The 13,905-nt window shown below is 39.0% G+C and overlaps 1 protein-coding gene across 5 annotated transcripts in view; it reads left to right on the plus strand.

Annotated features, from left to right (window-relative positions):
- Positions 1-424: 424 nt before the first annotated feature.
- The window catches only part of NMNAT3 (nicotinamide nucleotide adenylyltransferase 3), a 33,005-nt gene continuing 19,524 nt past the window's right edge, over positions 425-13,905 (plus strand). The window contains exons 1-4 of one of the 5 annotated variants that reach the window (XM_067301478.1): positions 470-498; positions 8,401-8,446; positions 10,748-10,870; positions 13,333-13,469. In XM_067301478.1, the coding sequence (XP_067157579.1) occupies positions 13,361-13,469 (109 nt within the window). In that variant the 5' untranslated portion in view covers positions 470-498; positions 8,401-8,446; positions 10,748-10,870; positions 13,333-13,360. Of the gene's footprint in view, positions 499-8,400; positions 8,447-8,699; positions 8,792-10,244; positions 10,370-10,584; positions 10,871-13,332; positions 13,470-13,905 lie in introns of those variants that run through there. The other 4 variants (XM_067301476.1, XM_067301477.1, XM_013956757.2 and 1 more) reach the window with 4 other exon arrangements.

The following is a 13,905-nucleotide window of genomic DNA, read 5'->3' on the forward strand; positions in this document are numbered from 1 at the left end:
AATGTAGCTCGTACTTTATGCACAGGTTTGTGAATGGCGCCGAATACTCAGCAGCTCCACGGCAAAGCGGGTGCCCGCACGCAGCTGCTCCCCACGGGGGAAGGGAGGAAGGAAGGAAGGAAGGAAGGAAGGAGGCCCGGGCTGGGCCGCGCCGAGCCGCCGCAGAGCCCGAGCGCGGCGCCCCGCGGCCCCGGGGAGGCAGCGCCGTGCCCGGGCGGGGGGCGGCGCGGGGCGCGGAGGCCGCGGGAGGGCGGGGCGAGCGGGGGGGGGGGGAAGAGGAGCAGGCCCGGCGGGCGGCGGCGGGCGGCGCAGGCGGGGGCCCGTCCTGCAGGGCCCGAGGCGAGCGGCGGCTGCGCGCCGTGCCGTGCCGGGCCGTGCCGTGCCGGGGCTGGCTGCGCCGCGCTGCGCGGTGTGTGCGGCCGCGCGGTTTGAGTGCGGGCCCGGTTGCTGCGCGGGAAGGCGAGAGGCGCTGAAATCGGGCGCGTGCCGGAGGCAAAGGTACCTGCTGTGCCGCGTCCCGCGCCGGCGGCCGAGGCTGCCCGATGGCCGCGCCGCAGCGGCGCTGCGGTTTGACCCTAGCGCCACCGTATCCCCGTAGCGCTCCCAGTGCCCCGACTGAAAGTCTCTCTCGTGGTCCATGTGAATCTTGATAAATACAGGTTCTGAATCATATATATTTTTCAAATAGTCAGAAAATTAAAACCCGTAAATGAGGGTTTGGCATTTTTTTGAACCCTTACTAGAGTGCTGGGCGAGAGTTAAAGAAGCGTTCATCCATGCTTCCTTTTTTTCTTTTTAATCTCTCTGGCTTTCCCTAACTTGTCGCATGTCTCCTCTTCTTCAGTTTAAGAGGTTGTTTTCTTCACTCATGCCACAACTGCTGTTTGGTTTTACAGATGATCCCTGATGTTGCATTATTCAAAGGCTTTTACAGGCCTTGCGTCACGTCGTAATTGTGTTTGTTTTCTTCAAGCTTTGTAGCAATACGTGAGATTAGTTCATTTATCAGGAGTTATGATGTGCTATCTAAGTGTAGTTACATCGCATGACTCTGACAGTAAATTATATTCATGTCTTTAACTTCAGAAGTGCGAATTATAGAATTTAGCTTAACTGTGACATGCTAATTAGCATCCAGATGGTCTAAAAGAGTATTTGTGAAAGACCTTAGAGAAGCCCAAAGATGTCTGGGGCAGGGGCACTGAGGACATAGTATGTGACAGTTTCACATATTTTGTTTGGTCAAAGGGAATGTTCTGCTGAGAGATTTGAGATTCTGCCTTTTTAAATAATTTAATGAGACAGATCAGGTTTCATTGCAGTGATGGTTTTTAAGGTCTTAATTCATAAAACATCTGAGTAGCTACTGTTGCATGCAGTGCAGTAGATTAAATTAGCTGGATGAAGCTGTTACCACTCAGCTGTTTGCCCTGTCCCTAGCAGGGCGCTACTGTACTGAAGGAGGGCTGCTGGTTTAGTGTAATGCACCGCTCTGAAAATTGCTCTACAAGCCCTCTGTCCACCAAGCATTCTGTATTTCCATTAGCAAGAAAAAAAAGAAAGAGACTAAGAAATTAGCCAGTAGGCTGAAAAACTCTTATGGAGAATTTAAAAACAGAAGAAAAGCTGTGCCACATCTCAGGTAGTGGAGAAAGGAGATGCAATGTAGGGAAACTACCCTGGCCACTTGCTGAACTGTATTCCCCTTATATTCCAGCCACCAGCCGTGTCATTAGGGATGTCATACATGCCTATATCTGCTGTAGTGGCCACATACAGACCAGCTGATGGTGATTTTGTCTATGTCTGTCTCAACAAAAGCCTGTAGCCACAAGCTCCGGAAGTTCACCGCGCGCTGTGTGCAGAAGTGCTTCCTTCTGGCTCTTCTAAACTGTTCTGCTGGTTTCGCTGACTGCCGCCTAGATCTAGTATTGCAGGATTTGGTGAAAAACAGTCTTGCATTCAGTTTATCTGCTGCCTTCATCATTTTGTAAAACTCAGCCACAAAGCTCAGCCTCAGCCGCCTCCTCCTCTCCAAACAGTCCCAGACATTTTGTTGCCTCTCTTCAATAGCAGTCGCTCCATCCACTTCATCATTTGAATTGCCCTTCTCTGATGCCACTACATCCCTCTTGAGCTGTGGAGACCAGAACTGCTCACTAAGTATTCAAGATGTGGGCCCATCCAGATTATATATAGTGCTAAAATGATATTCTCTGTGATGGGCTCAATACTTTCCCTCATGGTGCCCAGCATTTTGTTGGCTTTTTGGCTACCACCAAAAAAGAGAGGAGGTGCAGTCATAGTTTTCAAGATTACAACCGTTTGTATGGTTTCTAATGCTTATGTCAATTAATACAACAACTTGCAAATATTTAGGGTGATAGTTGCAACTGTACAATGGGATTCTGAAAATCAGTGGTGACTAGGTACCTAATTTCATTATAGATTTTTGAGAATCTCACTTCTCTTTCTTTGTATATACAGAAGTTCCTGTATATGAGATATTCTTAAGGGTAAGCAAAACACTGTGGAAGATAGGCCAGCCACATGCGTATTTGTTTAATTCACATGATTTTTTTGATTATACAAGATGAAGCAAGTAGAAATTCCAAACTGATCATTTCATTAAAGACAAAAAGCAATGACAACTCTGGAGCTTAGAAGCCATTTACTTGAACAGCCTCACTGCTATACAAAATCCTCAGTGTCATACATTAGCATAAGAAATACACTTAATGCTTTTTATTTTGATAACTTACAAATTTCATTGCAAATATCTTTCTCATTGTCAAGTATGCTACGCTGAGGGACACCCGGATGTTACTGAATTGGGGGGAGAGGGAGAGGATTGTTTTGTTTCAAACAGCAACTTTATGTATTTGGTATTAACTGCAACTGTTGAGCTGGCTTTGTTGCCTCTAGCAGTAACTAATAGATGAAGTTTCAGTGGGAAATGAGAAAACTTACCATGCACTTAAAAAACTGAGCAGTTTTATATGCTACACAAACTCAGGAGTTAGTTTCTCCCAACACAGTACATAGCAAATATTTACCACTTTTTGAATCAGAAAGGTGAGCAGAGAGATTATGCATTTTTTAAATGTTTTAATTTTGGTCTTGCTGGGTGTTCTGGAAACCCTGCATTAGCCTGAGGTTGTTATATATGATCATTTTGTGGCTGAGTGCTCTGCAGTAGCAGTTTTAAGGGCTTTCATTAGCTTACTACCTCTTACAGCTGCTTTGCAAGAAGAACAGGTTTTAGTGAGTGAAGATGTTTTCTTTACCACTTAAAAAGCTACCATTTGTGTGCAAGTTGTACTTCTGTTACTAGATTTGCCTTAGGTTCTGCTAAATGTATTGTGCTAATTGTAAGAAAATTGCAGAACAAGTGATAGAAGAAAAAATGACTCTGAATGTCTTCTCAAAAGGAACTTAGTTTTCGTAAGAGTTTGTTTTGACAGATAAGGTGATGCTTTGACTAAATCGTCACTTTGCTTAAAAATACCGTCATGCAGGTTTCAGTTATGCAAGTATTCTTTTTTTAGAAACTAATATATTGTTTGTTGTGGAGGACTGGATCATACATGCACATAGAAGAATGACTTCACTGGTTACTTAATATAATTTATACAGCAACTGTAGAAGAAGAAAAACAAACCTTATTGGTTTGTGTGATAAGGACCTTTAATGCAAGGAATAGAAAAGAAGTTACGTTACATGTTGAGAGGTCATTAGGGATTTACTGAGTAAGCAATTGTAATGATTACGCTGCAATACAAGAAGATGGTTGTATCTGTTCTCAATCAATCCCTGGACCATGTTGAAATGCTATAAAATAATGCAGGGACTGCTGTCACGCAATGCGTGCTGAGATCCTGCATTAGCCAGCAGACACTGAATATATGTAGTTTGCAAAGCTGTGAGGTTTCTTTTACTTATTTTATCTGTAGTTATGGGCTAGTGTAGTACCAGTAGTTTTGTCAAGTAATTAAATAACCAGATGAAATGGCTACAGATGTACATGTCTAAGTGTTACTGAATATTTTATGTAGTTATGATGGAATGCATTTCCAAAAAAAAAAAAGTTTGAGTGCATGGGGAGTATTCCACAGTCTTCCCAGAGAATATAGAGAAAGAGCATAAGAGTATTATGCTGTGGCTTGTCTTTACATTTTTACTGTTTAAAAAAGACAGCAGATATATCAGAAAACTACAAATATTTAATAAATGCACATGTATATGCATCTTAAGCATATGTGTGTTTACTGTAGATGTGCATGAATGGTCTTTTTGAATTCCATATTGCTGTTCACACAAGATAGGCAGCATGTGAGCGTGATCATTTGCAGGATCAGGGTCCAAATTAAGAATATTAAGAAAAAGGCATCCTATAGCATGCTATTATGGGAGCATCTCTGCAGATACCTTAAAGGCCAGACTCTGAGCACCAGATGCTGTCGTATTCCAGTGTGTAACTTTGGTTATAAACCTGCAGCATTCACAGGCTTAAAAAATTATTTTGTGGTTGACCTGAGTTCAGCGGGACCACTTTGTATGTGTTAAGAATACCTTTTTTTGAGGGTGTGCTAAGGAATTCTTCTGCACAGATATTTTGCACTTAAAAATCATTAAGAAGATAGCATATTCTTTGTTAATTGTAGATTAAATTTTAGTATGTATTTCAGACCGTATGATTCCTGTGATCATTTCATTATTTACATTTTTCATGCTTTGTCCGTGTGCACTTTCTACAGTGAATTTGTGCCTCTCAACTCTGGTTTCTTCTTAGCAGTGGTGCAAAAAGGATTGAGAATAGAAATTAGAAAAAGAGAACTAGTTTTCTTTTGGGGAAAAAAAATGTAAATCATGTTTAAGTCAATTTCAGAGATACAAGTGCAGCAAAAAGGAAACTTCATAAAGATTTACAGTTTCAAATATACCTCAAGGTTTTTTTGGCTCAGGTTTTAGCTCATTTGGTAATTTCCAACTTAAAACCCCAATGCCGTAGCTGGAGCAATATGAAGAGGTCTCGTTGGCTCTTTTGAGAAGAGGAATCTCCCAGCTGATAGGGCCTGAAAGAAACAAATCTCAAGAACAAGGTGTCCCATTGTCCCCTGAGGCCATCTGCTCTCGGGAGAGGAGGAGACAACCCTGCAGAAGCCGACTTTGCCAGTCAGCCCCCCCGGGCCTTTGGAATTTGTGGCAAAGACAAAACTGCAGGTGTTTGTAAGGGAACTTGTCCATGCATCGCTTGTTGGTCACATTTGCTGGGAAAATTACTGTTTGGACAAAGTCGAATAAAAATTGGCAGGTACTCCAAAATTAAGCCTATCTTCTATCTTAAGCAGGAGAACTCTGTGAACTACTAAAGATCATAAAATCTTTATTCCTGTCAATTTTTGGTGTGCGTTGGGGCAGTTTTCACAGGTAGATGTAAAAAAGCCCAGGTGATTTCTTCTAAGGTCATATAAACTGCTGCTTTGGTGAAGACTAGAAGAAGCTTAGAATTGATTAGGTTTGGGGGTTTCTTTGAACCTGATTTAGAAAACTGCAATGGGACTTGCATTTGCTGACTAAAAGTCTGGTGTGGGGATAGCTAGGGGCAACTTCATACTTTTAATACGCTGCATCTGATAGAAAATCATGTATCCTATCATATACTTTGTTAACATCTCTCCAGTGAAAGCCAAAGAAATTAAGTGCACCTGAATTACTGGAATTTAACAATAATATGATCCATCATGTGGCCCTGAAACAGCTATTTCATAGGATTAGAGTGCCATATATGGCTATGTATAATATTTATAGCCACCCTGTAAAATTCGTCTTGGCTAGGGTGAGTAACTTTTTGATGAACAAATAAAATATCATCCTATATTATACATTCTTCATTTTTCTCTCACCCAGATATTTATGATGTGTCCATCATTAAGGTGGTAGGTGGGGATGTACATGTAAATATTTGTCACTATTGCGGAGGATCGATTACGGTGAAAGCACGTGCTGGGAACGTGCAGACTTGAATAATTTTTGTTATGGCAGTGGTTCCCAGTAGTAACAGCACAAGAAAATCTTTGGTATCTGGTCATATTTTTGAGGGGTATTTGTGTACTATGGCTCTGCTATGATTTGGGTCAGCTAATGAAATGTACTGTTATTTTCTGACTTTTAAAATGTCTTATAACCATAACAGCCTCTAATGTCCAGCTGGTGTAACTGAGCTGGGTTCAGTGCAACTGCATGAATTTACATGGGGTAATGATATGGCCCAAGAAAGGCATGGGTAAGAAGGCAGCTTTGAAGTTGTCAAATCTAAATTTTATAGAAATTAGTCTAGATTTGCCCCCACAGGAGGAGATGAGACTTTCATCCCGTGCTGGGATTCAGTTAATCTGTGATTGTCTTTGCAGTGCAGTTTTACCTCGAGGGTCAGTCTGGCTCATAGCGTGCACGTATTAGTGTCCTGTCCTCCAGTTTACTAATTTAACAGCATACTTGAAAGTTCATAAATTAAACTGCACTGCTCAGCACTCTATTGTGCTTCTGGTAATTAATCAGATATGGCTCTAATTACTGACTTTCAGCAGAACATAACAGTGGTCATCTGTAGAGTCATCTATTATTGACGTATTTTAGGAATATAAGCAACACAAAAAGAACTTGCAGGGATCTTCTAATGAAAATTACAGTGATTTTTCCACTATAAAACCTTTTTTATATAGCTCAAGTGTGACTTTCTCATTTGAAGGTATCTGCCCTCGAATGTATGGCTGCATAATGTACCGTATTGTTGGAAGCTTTATAAACTACAGCCAGTATTGCTGTAAGGTAACTGGCAGCTAACAGAAGACACGTACTCGGCCAAGGATGGCAGTGCACGGGCCCAGGGTGGAGCAGGCAGAACCCTAATTCACAAACGCTCAACGGGAGGAGCCATGCACACAGCCTGCACGAAATGCAAACCTGCTACTACAACATGTCTCATTCAAACCTTATCCCTTTTGTCATTTAAAGCAATACTTATAGTGGGCCAAAGTAGCAAACCTTCACAGTCTCTCGTCAGAGCTGTGCTTTCTCTTGTTTCTGTTATTTATGAATGTTGAAGACAGAGTGCAAAGATGAAATAAGACGTATTATCCTTAACTGATTAGAAGTACAACAAAAGGCAGTGTCTGTCCAGTGGAGAAAAACCGAACTGGCAGGAGATGTATTTACAGAATTTACAGAATTTTCTTTTTGCCAAAATCAAGTATAGTTGTTTCTTTTTAAAAACAGAATTAGCTTTAATAAAATTAAGAGGTCAATTATTAAACTCTCAAAATGAATATACAGTTCTCACTAGTACTGCTTGATAATACTGATGTTGAATGACTTGCTCTCAAGGTCTCATCCAAATGCTTTGGAAATACTTTAAAGGAAAGGGTGTGTTCTTGCTATAGAACTGTCATAAGCAATTTTTAAAAATATCAATCACATCCATCAAAAATGTTTTTAAAGCTCAACCTTGTATCTGTATCTGTTACTTAAACTTTTTTAACTAATGCACTGTAAGTATTTTCTTTAGAATTCTGAAACAGAGAGTTTTTTTTCTAATGGGATTTCAGGTGCCTTGACTTTGATTTGATGCTTTGAGGGACAGGACACACAGAGATGCTACCAGTGCAGCAAACCCTTAACAGGGGAGCAGAAAACCATCTTGCAGTTATTAAGCAAGGTAGCAGCAAATCACTTTAATCGTATGAAGATGGTTCTGAGGTACAACAGTTATTTGAGGCGGGGGAGAATCTCATTACAAATGTAACGTTGCTCTTAAATGATTGTCTGCCACTTTTCTCAAGCAACAGAGAAGACTTGAAACTGGGCTGACAGGTAATAAGTACCCAGTCAGTATAAAATGTTACCATACAACTTAATATCTGTGCCTCTTGAATAAAAGAATTTGTGTGCCAGCTGCAGCAATACGAGGAATTGTGGGGGTTTTGCTTCTTTCAGCACCAACATTGAAAAGTTTATTGATTAGTACTAAAGAAAGAGAGATAAGGTAATAGAAGTAATTTTTTTCCTACAACAAATCTGATTTTTTTTAATATAAGAATACCACTTTATAAACTCAGTAAGGGAAGGCTGGGAAAATGATGTGAAACAAAGGACTGCATCACCTTTTGTTGGAAGATTTGATAGCATTCCTTCTCTGGTGCCTCTGCTTAATCAATGTCTAAATATACTGAGAAGGTACATGGTGCTGTTGGGTAAGACAGAAAAGTCAGGTCCTAAAATTGCATGTGCATAATAATGCATTGTTCACTGTAATGCATATGGTACACTTATTTACAGCAGGAGTGATACCAGTATTGGAATGTTTTCAAAATAAATAGTGCCTGTTTTATCTTTCCCCAGAGTTCCAGTTTCACAGATCTTTTCTTTTCCTCTCTTAAGAATGATTGTAAGTACAAACCTAATCCCTATATACAAGTAATGATCCTCAGAGGGTTCTTGAGATGATCATTTAATGATTATAAAGCATTTAAATGTACAGTAGTTCATACATAAAAGCATTAGTTTGTCACAGTAATTTACACTAAGAGAAGACATGAAGGAGGCACCTACAAATCAGGTCACCCCAGTTTAGGTAGTTGTGAAACCAGGCCTGACCTCTGAAGTAGTTGCTTATTGTTTCCTGTCTCACAGACAGGGAAGTGGAAGCACAGAGATGAGGACCTGAATTCAAGAAGTGCTGAATAATTGCTGCTTCTGTTGACATTGGTAACGTCACTGCAGGCCCCTAGAGGTCAGTTACCAAAGAAGTCCTTGAGAGAAAGTTTGCTCTTTTGGTTGCAGCCCTCTTTTAGATGTTACGCTCTGCCATCTGCTCCCCTCCCAATCTATGTGAGTTGTGCATTTCCCATAACTTTCCTTTCCCGTTAGAGGTCAAAACGCATACTTGTCTGGCTTGGAAGTTCTTCTTACACCCTTGCAACAAAACTGGATTAACAGTTGAATTACCTGTGCACAACTTTCACAGGGGACTTCATATTTCAGCATGAGTTGGGAGCAGCAATACGAGGGGACACTTGTACGTTTTATGGGACAGCATTAATGGAATATTTATTATATAGGGACAATTGCTAGGGAACAAATTCATCAAAAATTATTTAATCCACTAAGTAGATGCAAACCCATGTAGCAACTAATAGGTGCAAACTGGTATTAGCATAGTTAAAATAATGCAAACTTTTACTAACTCACTGCTACTTTCTTGGTCTGAAGGCCATTTGGCAAGGGAGACAACTTCATGAAGTATTCAGAACTGGCTTAATGGCTTATTTTATGGAACACGAGAAATAGAAATATGTTCCCCTGGCACAATCTGTGCGCTCAGTAAGTGCCTGATAACCAGCACAGTCACCTACTTGTTTGTAGTTTGTATTCAGTTGATGCAAGTAGTTAAGGACAACCTGCTTCATATATGCATATGTAAGCTACAGATGACTTTGTACATGTTGAATGTTTGAAGTTTGTAACTTAGGAACAGTGGAATGCCACAGCACTTAAAGGATCCCACTGCTGTGGGATCATGTTGGAGGAACAGGTCAAGAGAATATGATTTTTAAACCTCTCTCTCTTCTGTTTGATTTCTGAAGAGAGCTTAGCTAAAAATCAGTCGATTCTCCACTTTCTGTTATTTTGGGTACTGTTCTAATGATTTTAAACCCTTAGTTAATTATGTGGATACTTATGCCTTATCTACTCATGTTGAACAGTGATAATTATTTTCAATAGACATGAGGTGCATTGCCACTGATTTCTCAGTGTGAAGGGCTCCAGGAATGGGAACCAACACCGATGAGCTCAGTTACTGTAGATCCAAGTATATGTCATTTTATGCTGGGGGATCACCATTAGGACAGCTCATCTTACTGCTAAATCAGGGCTATTTCCTAAACAGTGGGTTGGTTTGAATGTTTTCTTCTGCTTTCACTCAAGGCATTTTAGGCACTTAAGGCATTTTAGGTTTACTAGTATGTGGCTAGACTCAAATGGCAAGACTGCTGTGGGCAGGGAGGAATCTCTTCTCCCTGTGGCATGAAGCTTACATTGGTAGCTGTAAGGGAAGCCAGAAAATGTACTGGGGTTCTACTAGAAAAAGTAAATGGAGGAAAAGGGAAATTGCATAACTTTTTTTTTTAAGAGGTGCACTATTTAAGAGTGTTTGGGGTACTGACATCTTAAAACATTCTCAGGGAAGAGCCTCAGAATCAAAATGAAGAGAAGAAAACACCTGGAGTTTAGTCCAGTTGGGGTCCTTTTCCAGGATTCCTCCTTTTCAATCGAAAATACGAGAGGTACCCAAAACTCTCCCTTAGGGGTACGTATTTCCACCTGCTCCAGTTTGAAGTGATCTTAACCTGCTAGTCTTCTAAGCAGCATGGAAAATTTTACCTATTTTGGATAGGCAATCAAGGAGAGAAAGCAGTTGAACCTGGAAAGTTAGTTTGAAATCTTAGAAATTATACTGGACCTGTTGAATAAGTTTACGATACAGTGTATAGGGGATAGTAGGAATTAAAAGACTGCTTTTTTGTTTTTTATTTATATATCTATTTATACATATTTATATATATATATATATATGGGTGTGTGTATAATATCTTTTGAAATGCTTCTACTGCATGTTTAATGTTAGTATATTTTTGGTTTGAATTTTTCTTTTCTTTTTCTTTTTTTCTTTTTTCCTTTTTTTGAGTTTCCATTAGCAGTACTGCCTGGCTATCATTAGGAATTACAGCATTTAGAAGCCTTCCCCTAGAGTCCCTGAGGTATAACTGAGTAAGAGCTGCAATCAAACCATCCACGGCATCTTTCTCAGGTGAGAATGAGTGAAGTCTATAGAATGAAAAGTTTCTTTTAAGAAAAACGAAACAAAAGATTCAGTTTATAACTTTCAAGATGGTGAAGGAAAGCACTGAAATGCAAACTACACTTAGGCAGAGCAGAAGAGAGCGCACACCAGAACCATCAACGAGCAGGTGTGAGAGCTAGTGCTGCTGCCGAAGCTGCAACACAGGGAACAGCGGGTGGGTGTTTCCCCCCGTGAACAGACAGGTTTGTGCAGGAGAGGGGTGCTGGTTAGTGCTGCTTGGCCTTTGGGTAAGGTTATAGCAATGTGGTGTTGATTTTAGGTTGTCATACAAGACTGTATAAGCCTGTCTGCAGGGCTGGGTGCTGAGCAATGTTATTACAGTTATTACTCTAAGAAGTTCCTGCTTCTAGGAAATTCTTCGTCTGGAATTAATCAATTTATCATTGAGAGCAGAGCACTGAGGTAGCAGAATTCATGTAGCAGGTGCTTGGGACTGTAGGAGAACACTTCCATGTCCTGACAGCAATTTCTTTTTCAGTTAACTACAGACACTAATGTTTTGCTACCTATTTCAAGCTGAAAAGACCTTTCCCTATAAGATCAAGACACCTTTAAAGAATTGCGGATATTAAACAACAGAAGACTTTGCGCTGAGTTTGACTTTTCCAGAGAAAGAACCTATAAAGTTTACATACAACCTTCATGTATGAGTTTGTTAATGTCTGTACAAGGGTAGTAAACCAGGGCAGAGAGATATTGCTGTATTCAGGTGCTACAGTTATGACCATAAAACTGCTGCTGACTTTCAGTGGCTCTCTAACCAGGGTCTCTTCTCCCCTATTACTTCTGCCTGAGTATGATGGGAGATAAATGAATAAAATTTTAAAAAATCATAAAAGCATCTTAATATGTATATTCCTTACTGGATGACAAAGGCATAGATAGCATGTATGCTCCAAATAATTTTCTCTATAGAAAGTTTGCAGACTGCCAACATTTTACAAGAGACATTATTAAAACTTGTTGCTGGGAACACTGAATGCTGTTACACAGCAGAGTTCCTCGTCTTCAGTTATAGATGCTAAAGTAAATTCTGTAAGTGAGTGAACTAATAGAGTTTGCAACTATAAAACATCAACTTGACTTTGCTTTAACCATTATTTTTGAAGTTTTCTAAGTAAGAACAGGGAAAAAATCTTTAGGAATTATTTATGGGCATTTGTGGACAAAGGTAATATTTTTAAGCAATTAAAACACTCTGTAACTTAGATCAACAGAATTTAAGCCTAAACTTACTGCAATCTATTTCCATTTACTTTAAATATAATTTTCAAATAGAGCATATTTGCTTTTTTCATTTTTGTAAAGCTGAATTTGACAATATCAGCTATTTATGGAACACTTAGAACAAATGTTGCTGAGGCAGTGAATATGACAGCTCTTTCCATGAGAAGAAATAATTTTTCTTCATTGAAACTTACTCAAATATATCAATGCAAAAATTCATTTATTTAAAATAAATTGGAAAAGGAATATGAAAACTTCTGTTTCTTTTAAGCTAAGTAAAAAATTAGATGCAAAATGATGAGGTTTACTATTTTTGAGTTTCTAGAGGATATGGTGGTCAGAAACCATCAATTTGATTCATTAACTGCATAATATTTTCTTTATTAGCTAATAAACAGTTTTAAATGCAGAATTCATTCTGATAACTTATTTCCCCCTGTAATATTAAAGGTAAATGTAGGTAGCTAATGGAAATGTATCTTAAAATGTTTTTATGTTTTTATTTGAATTCTGGTTTCCACCCAAAATGGGGTTTGATATGTCATTATCACAGAATAAATTGTTTAGTAAATAAGAAATGTTATTGTAATGCAATAAAAACGGTCTGAATAAATACATGAAGAGCATATAACAGATGTGTATAAGTATCGAATAACTTCACAGTTAGCATAAAGCAAGTTTACTCTAAAAGGCGCAATTAGCTGCAATTCCATGTATTTTCAAGAATAACATCAAGTGATAATCAGTCTTTCTCAAAGAGAATACCCCAATGTGTAAATGCAACAGAAGATTAAAATACATTATTTTAATCAGGATTATTTTAATCAGAATCAAAACCTTGCTGATTTAATTCATGATTAAAATAAGTTATTTAAACCACTTTAAAGTAATAACCAATATGTAAGTAATAAACAATATGAATTTCTAGAAACATTATTTTCCTTCTGTTTCTGTATATGGGGAAACAGAATTTGCTGATGCTCTCCTCATTAATACCAAAGAACCCTCATGCTTCTGAGCTAGTATTCTCTGTGTGCAGTGATGACAGCGCGCGCTCATCTTTTGACACTTTACTGGGGTTCCAAGAGTTCTGAAAACAATGTTCCATTTATTTTGAGGAACAGTGGGAAGACTACTCTTTGTCAAGTTTGTCTTTTTTTATTTTAATTTTTTTTCCTTAGGGTGGAGTGTTAATGTTTTGGTGTCAGAATGAAGAGCAGGATACCTCTCATTCTCCTAGCTTGTGGCTCCTTTAACCCCATCACAAATATGCATATGCGTTTATTTGAGCTGGCTAGAGATCACCTGCACCAAACAGGTCAGTAAGGTGGTGTTTGGGCCACAAACATTGTGTTTTACTGTGAAAGGTACATTTTTGCATTTCATTTTTTACATTTACATTTACATTTTTGCGATTCAGGATAGATGAGCTGTCACTTTACTACTTGCTTAATTTTATTATTCTTTATTGATAATTCAAAATGAGGCTTTCATGGCATATTCAATATAGAAATTCTAGCATTACCTCTTTCACTGATTACATGAAAGAAGTATTATAATGAGTGTTCATACAACTGAATTTAAAAGATTTATTAGCAGTTTTAGGATATATTCATGGAACAGGCTGAATCTGGTGAAAGTATGCTTAACGATTTTGAAACTGAGAAGAAACAGTTATGTTACAATTTCATGCTTTTATGTTAATGTCGGAATTTATTATGAACAAGTGTTACAGTTAGCAGTTGCAACTACCA

This window comes from Apteryx mantelli, chromosome 9 (genome assembly GCF_036417845.1).
Source record: "Apteryx mantelli isolate bAptMan1 chromosome 9, bAptMan1.hap1, whole genome shotgun sequence".
In the NCBI taxonomy this organism is placed as follows: Eukaryota; Metazoa; Chordata; class Aves; order Apterygiformes; family Apterygidae; genus Apteryx; species Apteryx mantelli.